Raw genomic sequence first — 16123 nt, 5'->3', positions numbered from 1 at the left:
GAACAACCATCTCTGCAGCACAACACCAATCAGGCCTGTATGGTAGAGTGGTCTGACGGAAGTCACTCCTCAGTAAAAGGCACATGACAGCCCCACTGGGGTTTGCCAGAAGGCACCTGAAGGACTCTCAGACCATGAGAAACAAAACTCTCTGGTTTGATGAAACAAAGATTGAAGTCTTTGGCCTGAATGGAAAGCATCATATCTGGAGTAAACCAGGCACCGCTCATCACATGGCCAATACCATCTCTACAGTGAAGCATGGTGGTGGCAGCTTCATGCTGTGGGAATGTTTTTTACTGGCAGGAAAAGGCTGTGAATACTTTTGTACACGTGACTTTTTTTTGTTTTAAATTTTTTAAAAACTTGCAAAGATTTCAAACAAACTTCTTTCACGCTGTCATTATGGGGGATTGTTTGTAGAATTTCGAGGAAAAAAATTTATTTAATCAATTTTGGAATAAGGCTGTAACATAACAAAATGTGGAAAAGGTGAAGCGCTGTGAATACTTTCTGGATGCACTGTATGATCTGTGACAGTTATCCAGACAGGAATGTCAAAGAGTTTTAATATGTGGTCACCCTCAGAGAGGCAACGATCCCTTAACCACTTGAGATGTGGAAGATTTTACCCCCCTTCATGCCCAGGCCATTTTTGCTATTCAGCAATGCATTACTTTAACTGAAAATTGCGCTGTCATACAACACTTTACCCAAATGAAAATTATATAACTTATTTAAACACAAATAGAGCTTTCTTTTGGTGGTATTTGATCACCACTTGGTTTTTTTCTGTGATATAAATGAAAAAAAGACAAACAAATTTGAAAAAAAAACAATATTTTTTACTTTCTGCTATAAAACATATCAAATAAAAAATGTTTAAAATCAGATTTCATAAATGTAGGCCAAAATGTGTTCTAGTACATGTCTTTCTGCCCACTGATCACCAATGTACAGGACATTCTGACCCCCAATGTAAGGGATATTCTGACCCCCAATGTAAAGGGACATTCTGACCCCCAATGTAAAAGGGACATTCTGACCCCCAATGTAAGGGACATTCTGCCCACTGATCACCAATGTACAGGACATTTTGACCCCCAATGTAAGGGACATTCTGTCCACTGACCCCCAATGTAAAGGGACATTCTGACCCCCAATGTAAAGTGACATTCTGACCCCCAATGTAAGGGACATTCTGCCCACTGATCACCAATGTACAGGACATTCTGACCCCCAATGTAAGGGATATTCTGTCCACTGATCACCAATGTAAGGGACATTCTGACCCCCAATGTAAGGGACATTCTGACCCCCAATGTAAGGGACATTCTGTCCACTGATCACCAATATAAGGGACATTCTGACCCCCAATGAAACGGATATTCTGTCCAATAACCACCAATGTAAGGTGGCATTCTTCAAATTGCCCCTAAAGTAAGGAACATTCTGTCCACTGATCACCAATGAAAGGGACATTCTGACCCCCAATGTAAGGGATATTCTGACCCCCAATGTAAAGGGACATTCTGACCCCCAATGTAAAGGGACATTCTGACCCCCAATGTAAGGGACATTCTGCCCACTGATCACCAATGTAAAGGGACATTCTGTCCCCCAATGTAAAGTGACATTCTGACCCCCAATGTAAGGGACATTCTGCCCACTGATCACCAATGTAAAGGACATTCTGACCCCCAATGTAAGGGATATTCTGTCCACTGATCACCAATGTAAGGGACATTCTGCCCACTGATCACCAATGTACAGGACATTCTGACCCCCAATGTAAGGGATATTCTGTCCACTGATCACCAATGTAAGGGACATTCTGACCCCCCATGTAAGGGACATTCTGACCCCCAATGTAAGGGACATTCTGTCCACTGATCACCAATGTAAGGGACATTCTGACCCCCAATGAAACTGATTTTCTGTCCAATAACCACCAATGTAAGGTGGCATTCTTCAAATTGCCCCTAAAGTAAGGAACATTCTGCCCACTGATCACCAATGAAAGGGACATTCTGCCCAATAACCACCAATGTAAGGGGGCATTCCTCAAATTGCCCACCAAAGTAAGAAACATTCTGCCCACTGATCACCAATGTAAGCGACATTCTGGCCACCAATGTAAGGGGAAATGTTTGCCACTGACCAGCACTGTAGAGACAATTTTTTAATTGATCACTAATATAAAGGAGGACAATTCTTTAAACTGACCACCAAAGTAAGGGATATTCTGCCCTCTGATCACCAACGTAGAAAAAAAAGACACATAATAAATGAATGTCGTTCATGCAGAGGAAATCTAATTTTGTATCAGAGTCAGTGGATCTCAAAAATTACCCTTGATAGATATGATGAGAGCAACTGCTAACAAATTACGATTTGATAGATACCAAATAGGATATGAATCTTATGGTGGGGATATTGTGTAATCTTTGTAGAGGCTTTATACATCCATAAGGTATTAGCTAAACCTTCTGTACCCCCCCCCCGTCTCACTAATAAACCACCAATGGATGATTGTCTATGGGTTGGTCTTATTCCAATCACCAAAAATGGTGCTCATTAGTAAAAAGAGACCTAGAACACAATATTATATGGAAATCAGCCAATAGCAACCAATAAGAAGTGTGTTTAACCAAAATACTTTACACATCGGCACATTACGCACATGATGTCCTCTGCTGGTTATTATTGCCACATTCTTTATTTGTCCGTACGTCCAAACATAAAAAGAAATTTTAGTCCATGTGAACTCTCTGGTGTCGATCAAGGGTACTTTTTTGACTGTAAGATTTCCTACACTTTGAACATGAATAGGGACGCTCACCCGTGTGTATTCTCTGGTGTTTAAGAAGAGCATCATTCTGAATGAAACATTTCCCACATTCTAAACATGAATAAGGGCGCTCCCCGATGTGAGTTTTTTGGTGTCGAAGAAGGTGTTCTTTCTGAGTGAAAGATTTCCCGCACTCTGAACATGAAAAAGGCCGCTCACCGGTGTGACTTCTTTGGTGAATAACAAGTTTACTTTTCTGAATGAAAGATTTCCCGCACTCTGAACATGAAAAAGGCCGCTCACCTGTGTGACTTCTTTGGTGAATAACAAGTTTACATTTCTGAATGAAACATTTACCGCACTCTGAACATGAATAAGAACCCTCAGCTGTGTGACTTTTCTGGTGAATAACAAGGTCTATTTTCTGAATGAAACATTTCCCGCACTCTGAACATGAATAAGGGCTCTTAGTTGTGTGAGCTCTCTGGTGTTTAAGAAGGAAGACTTTATAGCGGAAAGATTTCCCACACTCTGGACATGAGAAAAGGCTCTTATTCTTGTGAGTTCTCTGGTGCCTAACAAGTTGTACTTTCTGAGTGAAACATTTCCCGCACTCTGAACATAAATAAGGCCGCTCACCCGTGTGAATTCTCAGATGTTTATCAAGGTCTCCCTTCTGAGTGAAAGATTTCCCACACTCTGAACATGAAAAAGGACGCTCCCCTGTGTGAATTCGCTTGTGTTGAAGAAGGTTTCCTCGGTCTCTAAAACATTTACCACACTCTGAACATAAGAAAGGACGCTCGTCTGTGTGAGTTCTCTGGTGAATAAGAAGGCATGGTTTCTGAGTGAAGCATTTCCCAAACTCTGAACATGAGAAAGGACGCACACTTTTGTGACTTTTCTGGTGTGTATGAGGCTCTCTGGTTTCTTTGGAAGATTTCCCACACACTGTAGATGACCAGGAACCCTCACCTGTGTGAGATCCTTCATGGTTTAAGGAAGATCCCTTGAGATGGGATGGATCTGTTGATGGATCTGTACTGTGAGATCCCAGATTTGTTTCAGCAGTAATAGTATGTGGATTATCAGAAGGTTCCTCAGGATTAGAGGGATCCATTGGTCTCTCCAAGTGATGAGGTCTATGATGTATTATTTGTGTAATGCGATTTACTCCTGGAGAACGTTGTGTGGTGGGATTTTCTTCTGCTTTACATTCTGAAGATCCGTTATTCAGGACATCGTGTCCTCCTGTTGGAAATCAATGTTTAGATGTTAAAAGAATTCTTAATGTCTTCTATTCAGAAGTCATATACAGTATGTTGGTCTAACGCTCTACAGTATCTCAAAGATCTGGTATTGAATGTCTGGTGAGACCAGACATGAACCTTCCCCCACCTCATTTCTTGGAAACATGACAACATACTGAAGATCGGAGATGGACCTTTCATATTATTATTACACAGGATTTATCAAGTGCCCAAGAGGAATTCAATGGCCCTGCTCCTTACAATCTATATCGTGTACAGTATCTCCTCTTCATTTGTTGGGAACATGACGTTATATTGAACAATGGAGATGGACCTTTCATATGGTGTACAGTATCTACTCCTCATTTGTTGGGGACATGACGTTATATTGAGGAATGGAGATGAACCTTTCATATGGTGTACAGTATCTCCTCCTCATTTGTTGGGAAGATGATGTTATATGAGAAATTAGGGTGGACTTTTCATATTTTTTTATCTCCAGCTTGTAATTATTTACATATTTTATACTTATCGAAGAAAAATGATGTGATTTCTTTTATTTTTTTATTTAGTATTTATTACTTACTTGTGTCCATATGTAGAGTAGATTCCTCCTGATTACTTTCCATAATCATCTCCCCCTCCTCCATAGACTGCTGATCTCCGCTCACCAACCTCTCTTCTTCTTCCTCTTTAATCTCAGCTTTGATGTTTTTTAATTCTTCATTCTGAAACCCAAAAATGATAAAATTGATACAACTGTCAAATAACAGGAGTATATCATACATGAAAATGTTATCTCATAATTTAGAATATAACATTTTAGTTCTATCTCCCAGTCCCCTTTACCTGAATTTGGTGAGAGATGCCAGGATCTTCCTGTGTAAAATTCTGGGAATACAAAGGACTACACTTCTCCATTGAACGCTGATCTCCCCTAACAAGCATCTTTTCTTCCTTTTCGCTTTTAACTTCGTTGTCTTTCAGGTCTTCCCCCTAAATCCCAAAGATGGTAGTAAAACAATGTAAAAAAAAGAACAAGACATTACATAGAAGAATGTCATCTCTTACCTTAGAATGCGTTCTGAGGTCTACGTGCTCAGTCCCACCTACCTGATGATGGTGAGGGATGGTGTGATCTTCCTGTGTGGGATCCCAGGAATACAGAGGACGGGGACATCTCTCTGGTGGGTTCCCATTACTGGATCCATCTGTAGGAAACACACACACTGACTGAATACATTGTTTCTATGTGTTTATCAGATGATGGGGGATCTAGGTGGATCCTCCGTACTGCTCTCTCCTTTACAATAAAGTCTCCTCTTACCCGGTGATGTGAGGGGCGGCTGATTCTCCATCATGACGTCCTTGTAGAGATCCTTGTGTCCTTTTAAATACTCCCACTCCTCCATGGAGAAATAGACAGTGACATCCTGACACCTTATAGGAACCTGACACACACAATGATACAGTCACCATCCAGACACATCCCTTGTCTGTTACTGGATAATGTCCCAGAATTCCCGGCACCGCTCACCTCTCCTGTCAGCAGATCAGTGATCTTATTGGTCAGTTCCAGGATCTTTTGATTACTGCTTCTCTCAGAAGACATGAAGGAAAGTGGAGGCTCTAAGATGGTGATCGGGGCTCTGCTCTGAGCTCCCAAAATTTGGTCCTCACCAGATTTCTTGACCACAAGATAATCCTACTAAAATAAGAGAAAGGAGAAGTAGCCAAAATCCAGCCAAACAATGCCTGCTAAAAACAGCATAGTGATTAAGAGTGATGTCATGTGACCTCCCAGAATCCTCTTCACCTCTCCGGTCAGGTCTGTGTTTTATTAATAGAGATGAGTGATGTCATGTGACCTCCCAGAATCCTCCTCACCTCTCCGGTCAGGTCTGTGTTTTATTAATAGAGATGAGTGATGTCATGTGACCTCCCAGAATCCCCTTCACCTCTGTGGTCAGGTCTGTGTTTTATTAATAGCGATATAATTGATGTCATGTGACCTCCCAGAATCCTCACCTCTCTTGTCAGGTCGGTTTTTTATTAATGGACATAAGATTGATGTCATGTGACCCTCCAAAATCCTCCTCACCTCTCCTGAAATATCTGGTTTTTACTGGGATGACTCATATCTGCACCCTGGATGAGCTTAAAGTGGAGTTCCACCCTAAAATTAAACTTACCTCCATCTTCTCGCTCCGGATCACCTGAAAAACAAATGGATAATCGCAATTTTTTTTTTTTTTTTACTTACCTTTTTTTACTTAGAAGAAAATATACTTACCTTACTTCCTCTTCCTCCCCTTGGCGGCCACGGTGTTTCGTCACTTCCTGGCTTTGCAACCATTCCTGGGAGCTGGACGTCATCGCTCCCAGGAATCAATGCGCCTGCACCGGCCCCGATGTCAGTTCCAGTGCAGGCGCCGTCATACCCTGCTAAACAGCTTCTGGGCATGCCCAAAAGCTGTGCAGGGATGACGCTGCGGCACCGGAAGTGACGGCGGGGCCGGTGCAGTGCATCGTGGGACCCAAGAAGACGGAAGAGGACGCAGAAGAGGATCGCGCTGGCTTCAAGCTGCCCACACCTGAGATGGCAGCGCTGGACAATACATTTTCAAGGTAAGTATTTCTTCTTGCAGGTAAGTGCAACCCGGGACAGATCAGAGGCTAGCCATTGTGGAATGCACTAGCCCTGACTGTCCCAGGGGTATTTTTATTAAAAAAAAATGTCTCAGGGTGGAACTCCGCTTTAAGGTTCTCCCAAACACCAAACCTTAATGAGGATTTATTGTCAGTGTCACAATTGGGGAAATGTTCCCTCACCTCCTGCTCAGGTGATGAGTGTAAAACAAGAAAAGGATGTATGGGAAAATAGGCCCAATAGACCCACTACTCCAAAATAGGTCTGGGGGCATCTGTGCTGTGACAACCAGTCAGGTTATGGAGAGGTAATCCTCCACTAACATACTGTGAGGTACAAAATTGCATCATCACTTCCATTAAATCACAAAAATCAGGAGCTTTATCCCTTATTCTATGTACTGTAGGGATGTTCATTCCTTCTGCTGCCTCCATTATAACTTCTACTGTAGTTCGGTCTTCTTCCCCCCCATATCCTGATCCAGAGAGGACATTTCCATTATCTCACAGTGATGAGAGCCAACAACCCCCGAGACAGCTTTATGGAGGATAGATAAATGGCTCTATATTTAGGATGTATCCGGTCTATAAACCAGAGGCTCTGGATAGACAGTTGGATAAATGGCTCTATATTTAGGATGTATCCGGTCTATAAACCAGAGGCTCTGGATGGACAGTTGGATAAATGGCTCTATATTTAGGATGTATCCGGTCTATAAACCAGAGGCTCTGGATGGACAGTTGGATAAATGGTTCTATATTTAGGATGTATCCGGTCTATAAACCAGAGGCTCTGGATGGACAGTTGGATAAATGGTTCTATATTTAGGATGTATCCGGTCTATAAACCAGAGGCTCTGGATGGACAGTTGGATAAATGGTTCTATGTTTAGGATGTATCTGATCTATAAACCAGAGGCTCTGGATGGACAGTTGGATAAATGGCTCTATATTTAGGGCGTATCCGGTCTATAAACCAGAGGCTCTGGATGGACAGTTGGATAAATGGCTCTATATTTAGGATGTATCCGGTCTATAAACCAGAGGCTCTGGATGGACAGTTGGATAAATGGTTCTATATTTAGGACGTATCCGGTCTATAAACCAGAGGCTCTGGATGGACAGTTGGATAAATGGTTCTATATTTAGGACGTATCCGGTCTATAAACCAGAGGTTCTGGATTGACAGTTGGATAAATGGTTCTATATTTAGGGCGTATCCGGTCTATAAACCAGAGGCTCTGGATGGACAGTTGGATAAATGGTTCTATATTTAGGACGTATCCGGTCTATAAAGCAGAGGCTCTGGATGGACAGTTGGATAAATGGTTCTATATTTAGGACGTATCCGGTCTATAAACCAGAGGTTCTGGATGGACAGTTGGATAAATGGTTCTATATTTAGGGCGTATCCGGTCTATAAACCAGAGGCTCTGGATGGACAGTTGGATAAATGGTTCTATATTTAGGGCGTATCCGGTCTATAAACCAGAGGCTCTGGATGGACAGTTGGATAAATGGTTCTATATTTAGGGCTATCTGTTCCGTGAGAATTACCTACCCGTGAGAAAAACCTACCCCCGTCACTTCCGGTTCACGGCAGTCTGTGTAACGCGAGCAGTTACATTAAAACAGCTGTGCTGCACTATAAATAATCTCCGCTCCTGTCCCGGTCACTTCCCTGATCTTGGCTACTAAATATAAAAGCGGCGGCGGCTGTATGAAAAGATAAATCACGGAGCCGCCAGCCGCTTTTATATTTACTAGCCGAGAGCAGGGAAGTGACCGGGACAGGAACGGAGATGACTCATAGTGCAGCACAGCTGTTTTATGTCACCGCCGCGTCGGTAGGTTTTTTTAACGGACACCGAGATCGTTTCAGACTAGTGCGCATGCGCACTAGTCTGATCCTCAGCTCTTCCATTAGGTATCCGGGGCTCTGAGCATGCGCACTGCTGCGCTGCTCAGCTGTTCCTGGCCGGAAGTGACGAGGGGTAGGTTTTTCTCACGGGGTAGGTAATTCTCACGTTACAATATCAACCAAAATATCATGATATTACCTGATCTATCTCAGGATTCAGTAACGTCTCCTCATAATTTCCTACTTGATTAACCTTTCGCCTTTCCTGGAACTTCCTATCTTTACATCACTTCCTTCTTTGCGTTCCACACTTAAAAGTGAGATCTCCATCTTGTGGAGACTATAAGTATTGCAGCAATTTTGCAGTAATGTGTTAGGATCTATACTGGTATGGACTGGGTAATGTGTTAGGATCTATACTGGTATGGACTGGGTAATGTGTTAGGATCTATACTGGTATGGACTGGGTAATGTGTTAGGATCTATACTGGTATGAACTGGGTAATGTGTTAGGATCTATACTGGCATGGACTGGGTAATGTGTTAGGATCTATACTGATATGGACTGGGTAATGTGTTAGGATCTATACTGGTATGGACCGGGTAATGTGTTAGGATCTATACTGGTATGGACCGGGTAATGTGTTAGGATCTATACTGGTATGGACCGGGTAATGTGTTAGGATCTATACTGGTATGGACTGGGTAATGTGTTAGGATCTATACTGGTATGGACTGGGTAATGTGTTAGGATCCACACTGGTATGAACTGGGTAATGTGTTACGATCTATACTGGTATGGACTGGGTAATGCGTTAGGATCTATACTGGTATGGACTGGGTAATATGTTAGGATCTATACTGGTATGGACTGGGTAATGTGTTAGGATCTATACTGGTATAGACTGGGTAATATGTTAGGATATATACTGGTATGGACTGGGTAATGTGTTAGGATCTATACTGGTATGGACTGGGTAATGTGTTAGGATCTATACTGGTATGGACTGGGTAATGTGTTAGGAAGGAAAGGATGCCACATCATTTGATAAAAATGATCACCCTACAGAGGGCTGAATTCAAAGACACCCGAAAATCAAAGTGAAAATATGATGCAGCAGGCGAGTCCATTTTGCTGAAATTTCATTGCAGCAACTCAGAATGGTCCTCAGTAGTGTGTATGGCCCCCATGTGCTTGTATGCATGCCTAACAACGTCAGGGCATGCTCCTAATGAGACGACGGATGGTGTCCTGGGGTATTTCCTCCCAGATCTAGACCAGGGAATCACTGAGCTCGTGAACAGACTGAGGTGCGTCGGATGGACCGAAACATAATGTCCCAGAGGTGTTCTATTGGATTTAGGTCAGGCAAGCGTGGGGACCATTCAATGGTATCAATTCCTTCATCCTCCAGGAACTGGCTGTATACTCTCACCACATAAGACCGGGCATTGTCTTGCACCAGGAGGAACCCAGGACCCACTGCACCAGCATAGAGTCTGACAATGGGTACAAAGATGTCATCACGATACCTAATGGCAGTCAGGGTGCCATTGTCTAGCCTGTAAAGGTCTCTCCATCCCTCCATGGATACGCCTCCCCAGACCATCACTGACCCACCACCAAACCAGTCATGCTGAACGATGTTACAGGCAGCATAACGTTCTCCACGGCTTCTCCAGACCCTTTCACGTCTGTCACATGTGCTCAGGGTGAACCTCCTCTCATCTGTAAAAGGCACAAGGTGACAGTGGTGTAACCTGCCAATTCTGGTGTTCAATGGCAAATGCCAGTTGAGTTCTGAGCACAGGGCCCACTAGAGGATGTCGGGCCCTCAGGCCCAGCTCATGAAGTTGGTTTCTGATTGTTTGGTCAGAGACATTGACACCAGTGGCCTGCTGGAGGTAATTTTGTAGGGCTCTGGCAGTGTTCATCCTGTTCCTCGTTGCACAAAGGAGCAGATACCGGTCCTGCTGATGGGTTATGGACCTTCTACAGCCCTGTCCAGCTCTCCTAGAGTAACTGCCTGTCTCCTGGAATCTCCTCCATGCTCCTGAGACTGTGCTGGGAGACACAGCAAACCTTCTGGCAATAGGACGTATTGATGTGCCATCCTGGAGGAGTTGGACTACCTGTGCGACCTCTATAGGGTCCAGGTATGGCCTCATGCTACCAGTAGTGACACTGACCCCAGCCAAATGCAAAACTAGTGAAACACAGTCAGAAAAGATGAGTGGGGGGAAATATGTCAGTGGCCTCCACCTGTAAAACCATTCCTGTTTTGGATGTCGTCTCATTGTTGCCCATCTAGTGCACCTGTTGATCATTTCATTACCACCAAAGCACCTGAAACTGAAAAACCCCCTCTGCTACTTAACTGACCAGATCAATATCTCAGGAATTTAATTGACTTGATGCTATACTCTGATTAAAAAGTGTGCCTTTAATTTTTTTGAGCAGTGTATGACAAAAGGGTACTAATGGTCAATGATATAATGCGTAAGTTGGACCAATGTGGTTGAGAGAAGTAGAAACATTTGTGTAGAGGTGATAAAACCGGTTATAACAGAGCTCAGAAATAACTGGATTTTTCTCTTGGTACCGATCACTCACTGTGTTCATTCCGAAAAAAGGAAGGGGCCAGTAAATTACATTGTGATCGTCCTCTTCCTCGCTCTCCATCCTGAGGATTCCCCTGTATGTCTGCAGCAGCAGGAGGGAGAGGAGGGAAGTCGGCAGTGCTGTAGGGAAGGTGGGGGTGGGGGGGTGGGCAGGCGCTAATGCTAATGCACACGGGGTGATTAGGGTGTGCCCTGGCACATCCGGCACACGCTGTGCGCATGCCTATGCCCCCCTCCAAAAAATGACTTGTAATGTCAATCAGTTCTAACCAATCACCTTCTCAATGGCACACAAAGCCGTTTGACTTCCAGCTGTGGTCATTTTGATTAGTTCAGCATGAAAAGAGCTTTCCCGGAGCATTTCAGTCCCTGGTAGGGCAACTGAAGCAAACAATCAACTATGGATGGCAAGGCGCTGTCCCTGGGATCTCCAGGATAAAGTTGTGGACAGGCACAAGCCAGGATATGGATACAAAAAAAATCAAAAGGCTTTATCAATGCCTATAACAGTGATGGCCAACCTTGGCCCCCCCAGATCTTTTGGAACTACATTTCACATGATTCTCATGCACTCTGCAGTGCAGTTGAGCATCATGGGAAATGTAGTTCCAAAAGATCTGGCGGTGCCAAGGTTGGCCATCACTGGCCTAGAAGCACAGTGAGGTCAAATAATAGGAAGTGGAAGGTATTTGGTACAACACAAACCCTCCCTGGATCAGGACTGGATGAAAGAGCCAGGAGGAAACTGGTCAGAGAGGCCATCAAGAGGCCTACAGCAACTCTGTACTGTAAATTGCAGTGAGTAAGTACAGCTGGATAAAACAAAAACCGTGTCTGTCTTCATTTCAGACTTCAAAGCCCCTACTGTATATTAGAGCTGCACGATTAATCGTATGAAAATCGCGATCTCGATTTACCCCTCCTGACGATCCAACCCTGAAATATGCTCGATTCTTTGCATAGCTGCATAGCAGAGAGAACAGCTGTGGAAAAAAAAAAAAAAGCCTCCCGGCAAATGGCTATCAGCATTAAGTCTCCCAGTAACTATAAACAAAAATGATTACATTGTATCTTTTCCTTCCCTCTGCCAGGGAGAAAGGAAGTTTAACCTCTTAAAGACTGGATCTTTTTCTGACATTTGTTGCTTGCAAGTTAAAATCAGTTTTTTTTGCTAGAAAAGTACTTAGAACCCCCAAACATTTTATATATTTTTTTTAGCAGAGACCCTACAGAATAAAATGGCGATTGTTGTAATATTTTATGTCACACTGTATTTGCGCAGCAGTCTTTCAAACGCAATTAATAGACTTTAATGAATAAAAAAAAAAAACGTAACAGTAAAGTTATCCCAATTTTTTTTTGTTACACATAGAATCGTGAGAGAATCGTGATCTTTATTCCAAGCTAAAAAATCGTGATTCTCATTTTGGCCAGAATCGTGCAGCTCTACTGTATAAAAGATCTGTGACAGTAATCCAGAAAGGAATGCGAAAGAGTTTTTAAAATGTGGTATCCCTCAAAACGGCAACAATCCTTTAAAATCTAGGGGCGATCAACGGGTTAAATGCTTGCCTAGCAATGTTTAATGTGTTTGTTATGTGGTGCTTTTAATAAGCGATCATGCTGTTTTTTTCCCCCTGCTTTTCAGGGAATAAAAAAACAGCAAGATTGCCCATTAGTGTTCAGAGCTCTGTGCTGTTTACAACACAGAGCTCCCTTTCCTTAATGACAGGGCCGATCAGCAGGTTCCGGTGACCAATCATTGGCCGGGACCCGCTGATCTGCTTGTGCTTTAACAAATCAGTGCACAGCCAGGGCGGGGGGCATGTAGGCCCCCTACCCAGGAGCACTGAGCAGCCATCAGATTGCCTGTCAGTGTTCAGAGCTCTGTGTTGTTAACAACACAGAGCTCCCTTTCCTTAATGACAGAGCTGATCAACGGTTGCCAGCGACTAATCATTGGCTGGGACCCGCTTATCGGCTTGTGCTTTAACAAATCAGAGCACCGCTGGGGCGGCGGGAACACCTGCGCCCCAAACCCGGGACCACTGATCACGTGTCACGTACATGATCCAGTGCAGAGCAGCCATCAGATTGCCTGTCAGTGTTTAGAGCTCTGTGTTGTTTACAACTTAGAGCTCCCTTTCCTGAATGACGAAGCCGATCAGCAGGTGCAAGTGACTAATCGTTGGCCGGGACCCGCTTATCGGCTTGTGCTTTAACAAATCAGAACACAGCCAGGGCGGTGGGAGCCCACGCCCCCTACCCAGGAGCACTGATCACATATCAGATATGTGATTCAGCGCAGAGCGGCCATCATATTGCCTGTCAGTGTTCACAGCTCTTTGTTGTAAACAACACAGAGCTCCCTTTCCTGAATGACAGAGCCGATCAGTGGGTGCCAGTGACTATTCATTGGCTTGGACCCGCTTATCGGCTTGTGCTTTAACAAATCAGAGCACCGCTGGGGCGGCGGGAACACCTGCGCCCCAAACCCGGGACCACTGATCACGTGTCACGTACATGATCCAGTGCAGAGCAGCCATCAGATTGCCTGTCAGTGTTTAGAGCTCTGTGTTGTTTACAACTTAGAGCTCCCTTTCCTGAATGACGAAGCCGATCAGCAGGTGCAAGTGACTAATCGTTGGCCGGGACCCGCTTATCGGCTTGTGCTTTAACAAATCAGAACACAGCCAGGGCGGTGGGAGCCCACGCCCCCTACCCAGGAGCACTGATCACATATCAGATATGTGATTCAGCGCAGAGCGGCCATCATATTGCCTGTCAGTGTTCACAGCTCTTTGTTGTAAACAACACAGAGCTCCCTTTCCTGAATGACAGAGCCGATCAGTGGGTGCCAGTGACTATTCATTGGCTTGGACCCACTGATCGGCTTGTGCTTTAACAAATCAGAGCATATCCAGGGCGGTGGGCGCCTACTGGGAAGCACCGATCACATATCAGATACATGATCCAGCGCAGAGTGGCCGTCAGTGTTCAGAGCTCTGTGTTGTTTACAACATAGAGCTCTCTTCCCTGAATGACCAAGCTGATCAGCGGGTGCCGGTGACCAACTATTGGCCAGGACCCACTGATGGGCTTGTGCTGTAACAAATCAAAGCACAACTCGCAACCAAAACCCGGGTGCACTGATCACAGTGCAGAGAAGCCATCAGATTGCCTGTCAGTGTTCGGAGCTCTGTGTTGTTTACAACATAGAACTTTCTTACCTGGATGATGGAGCTGATTGTACTAATTATTGGCTGGGACCTGCCGATCTGCTGTAACAAATCACAGCACAGCCGAGGCATGTGCACCCGTCCACCCGGGATCACTGATCACATATCAGTTTGAGGGCTCTGTGTTGTTTACAACATAGAGTTCTCTTCCCTGAATGATGGAGCAGATCACCGGGTGCCGTACTAATCATTGGCTGGGATCTGCTGTAACAGCGTGCGTGCCCCCACCTGGGAGAACTGATCACATATCAGATACGTGATCCAGCGCAGAGCGGCCGTCAGATTGCCTGTCAGTGTTCAGGGCTCTGTGTTTACAACACAGAGCTCTCTTCCCTGAAAGATGGAGCCGATCAGCGGGTGCCGGCGAACAATCAATGGCCAGGACCTGCTGATTGGCTTGTGCTAACACAAATCACAGCACAGCCAGGGTGGCTGTCGCACCCACATTTTAGATACGTGATCCAGTGCGGAGCTGCCGCCCTGCAGCAGTATATCTTGGTCAAGTGGTTAATTTCTGATTTAAGGCATTCGTTGACTGAGCTTAATGATTTTTAAATATAATTTTGATAGAAAGAAAAATTATGCAAGAAATTTACAAAACAAAAAAAATACCACACAGGAAATTCACAATAGTAACAAACAAAATGGAAAATGAAAATAAAAAACACGTGACAGTTTGTCTGGTCTTTGGTCCTATGCAGGTATCAGAGTCACTGGCTCTCATAAATGACCCTTCAAAGATACACTATTACCAAAAGTATTGGGACACCTGCCTTTACTCGCACATTAACTTTAATGACATCCCAGTCTTAGTCCGTAGGGTTCAATACTGAGTTAGCCCACCCTTTGCAGCTATAACAGCTTCAACTCTTCTGGGAAGGCTGTCCACAAGGTTTAGGAGTGTGTCTATGGGAATGTTTGACCATTCTTCCAGAAGCGCATTTGTGAGGTCAGGCACTAATGTTGGATAAGAAGGCCTGGCTCGTAGTCTCCATTCAATCTCATCCCAAAGGTGTTCTATCGGGTCGAGGTCAGGACTCTGTTCAGGCCAGTCAAGTTCCTCCACCCCAAACTCGCTCATCCATGTCTTTATGGACCTTTTGTGAGGTGCATTTGTGAGGTCAGGCACTGATGTTGGAGAATGCCTGGCTTATAGTCTCCGCTCTAAATCATCCCAAAGGTGTTCTATTGGGCTGAGCTGCAGGCCAGTCAAATTCCTGCACCCCAAACTCGCTCATCCATGTCTTTATGGACCTTGCTTTGTGCACTGGAGAATGAGATTGTCCAAAATTTCTTGGTATACTTATGCCTTAAGAGTTCCCTTAAGGTTCCCTTGGGCCAAGCCCAATCCCTGAAAATACCCCACACCATAATCCCCCCCCCCCCTCCACCAAATGACCAAATGATTTGAACCAGTGCACAAAGCAAGGTCCATAAAGACTTGGATGAGCGAGTTTGGGGTGGAGGAACTTGACTGGTCCTGACCTCAACCCAATAGAAAACCTTTGGGAGGAATTGGAGCGGAGAGGGATCCAATATCGACCTCACAAATACCCTTCTGGTAGAATGGTCAAACATTCCCATAGACACACTTCTAAACCTTGTGGACAGCCTTCCCAGAAGAGTTGAAGCTGTTCTAGCTGCAAAGGGTGGGCCAGCTTAATATTGATCCCTATGGACTAAGACTGGGATGCCGATAAAGTTCATGTTC

General features: G+C 44.4%; 2 protein-coding genes across 2 annotated transcripts in view; both read right to left on the bottom strand.

Moving 5' to 3' along the window:
- LOC309564412 (uncharacterized protein) overlaps positions 1 to 16123 on the bottom strand; it is a 1531146-nt gene that overhangs the window by 1241589 nt on the left and 273434 nt on the right.
- Positions 1 to 16123, bottom strand: part of LOC309563439 (uncharacterized protein) — a gene marked incomplete at its 5' end in the record, with an annotated part of 48765 nt that overhangs the window by 14512 nt on the left and 18130 nt on the right. Inside the window, 1 exon segment of the mRNA XM_082267833.1 lies at positions 2817 to 3547. Coding sequence (XP_082123959.1) covers positions 2817 to 3547 — 731 coding nt within the window.

The sequence above is a fragment of the Pelophylax lessonae genome (genome assembly GCF_965119305.1).
Source record: "Pelophylax lessonae genome assembly, chromosome: 9".
NCBI lineage: Eukaryota > Metazoa > Chordata > Amphibia > Anura > Ranidae > Pelophylax > Pelophylax lessonae.
This window is presented reverse-complemented; position numbering and strand designations above follow the sequence as displayed.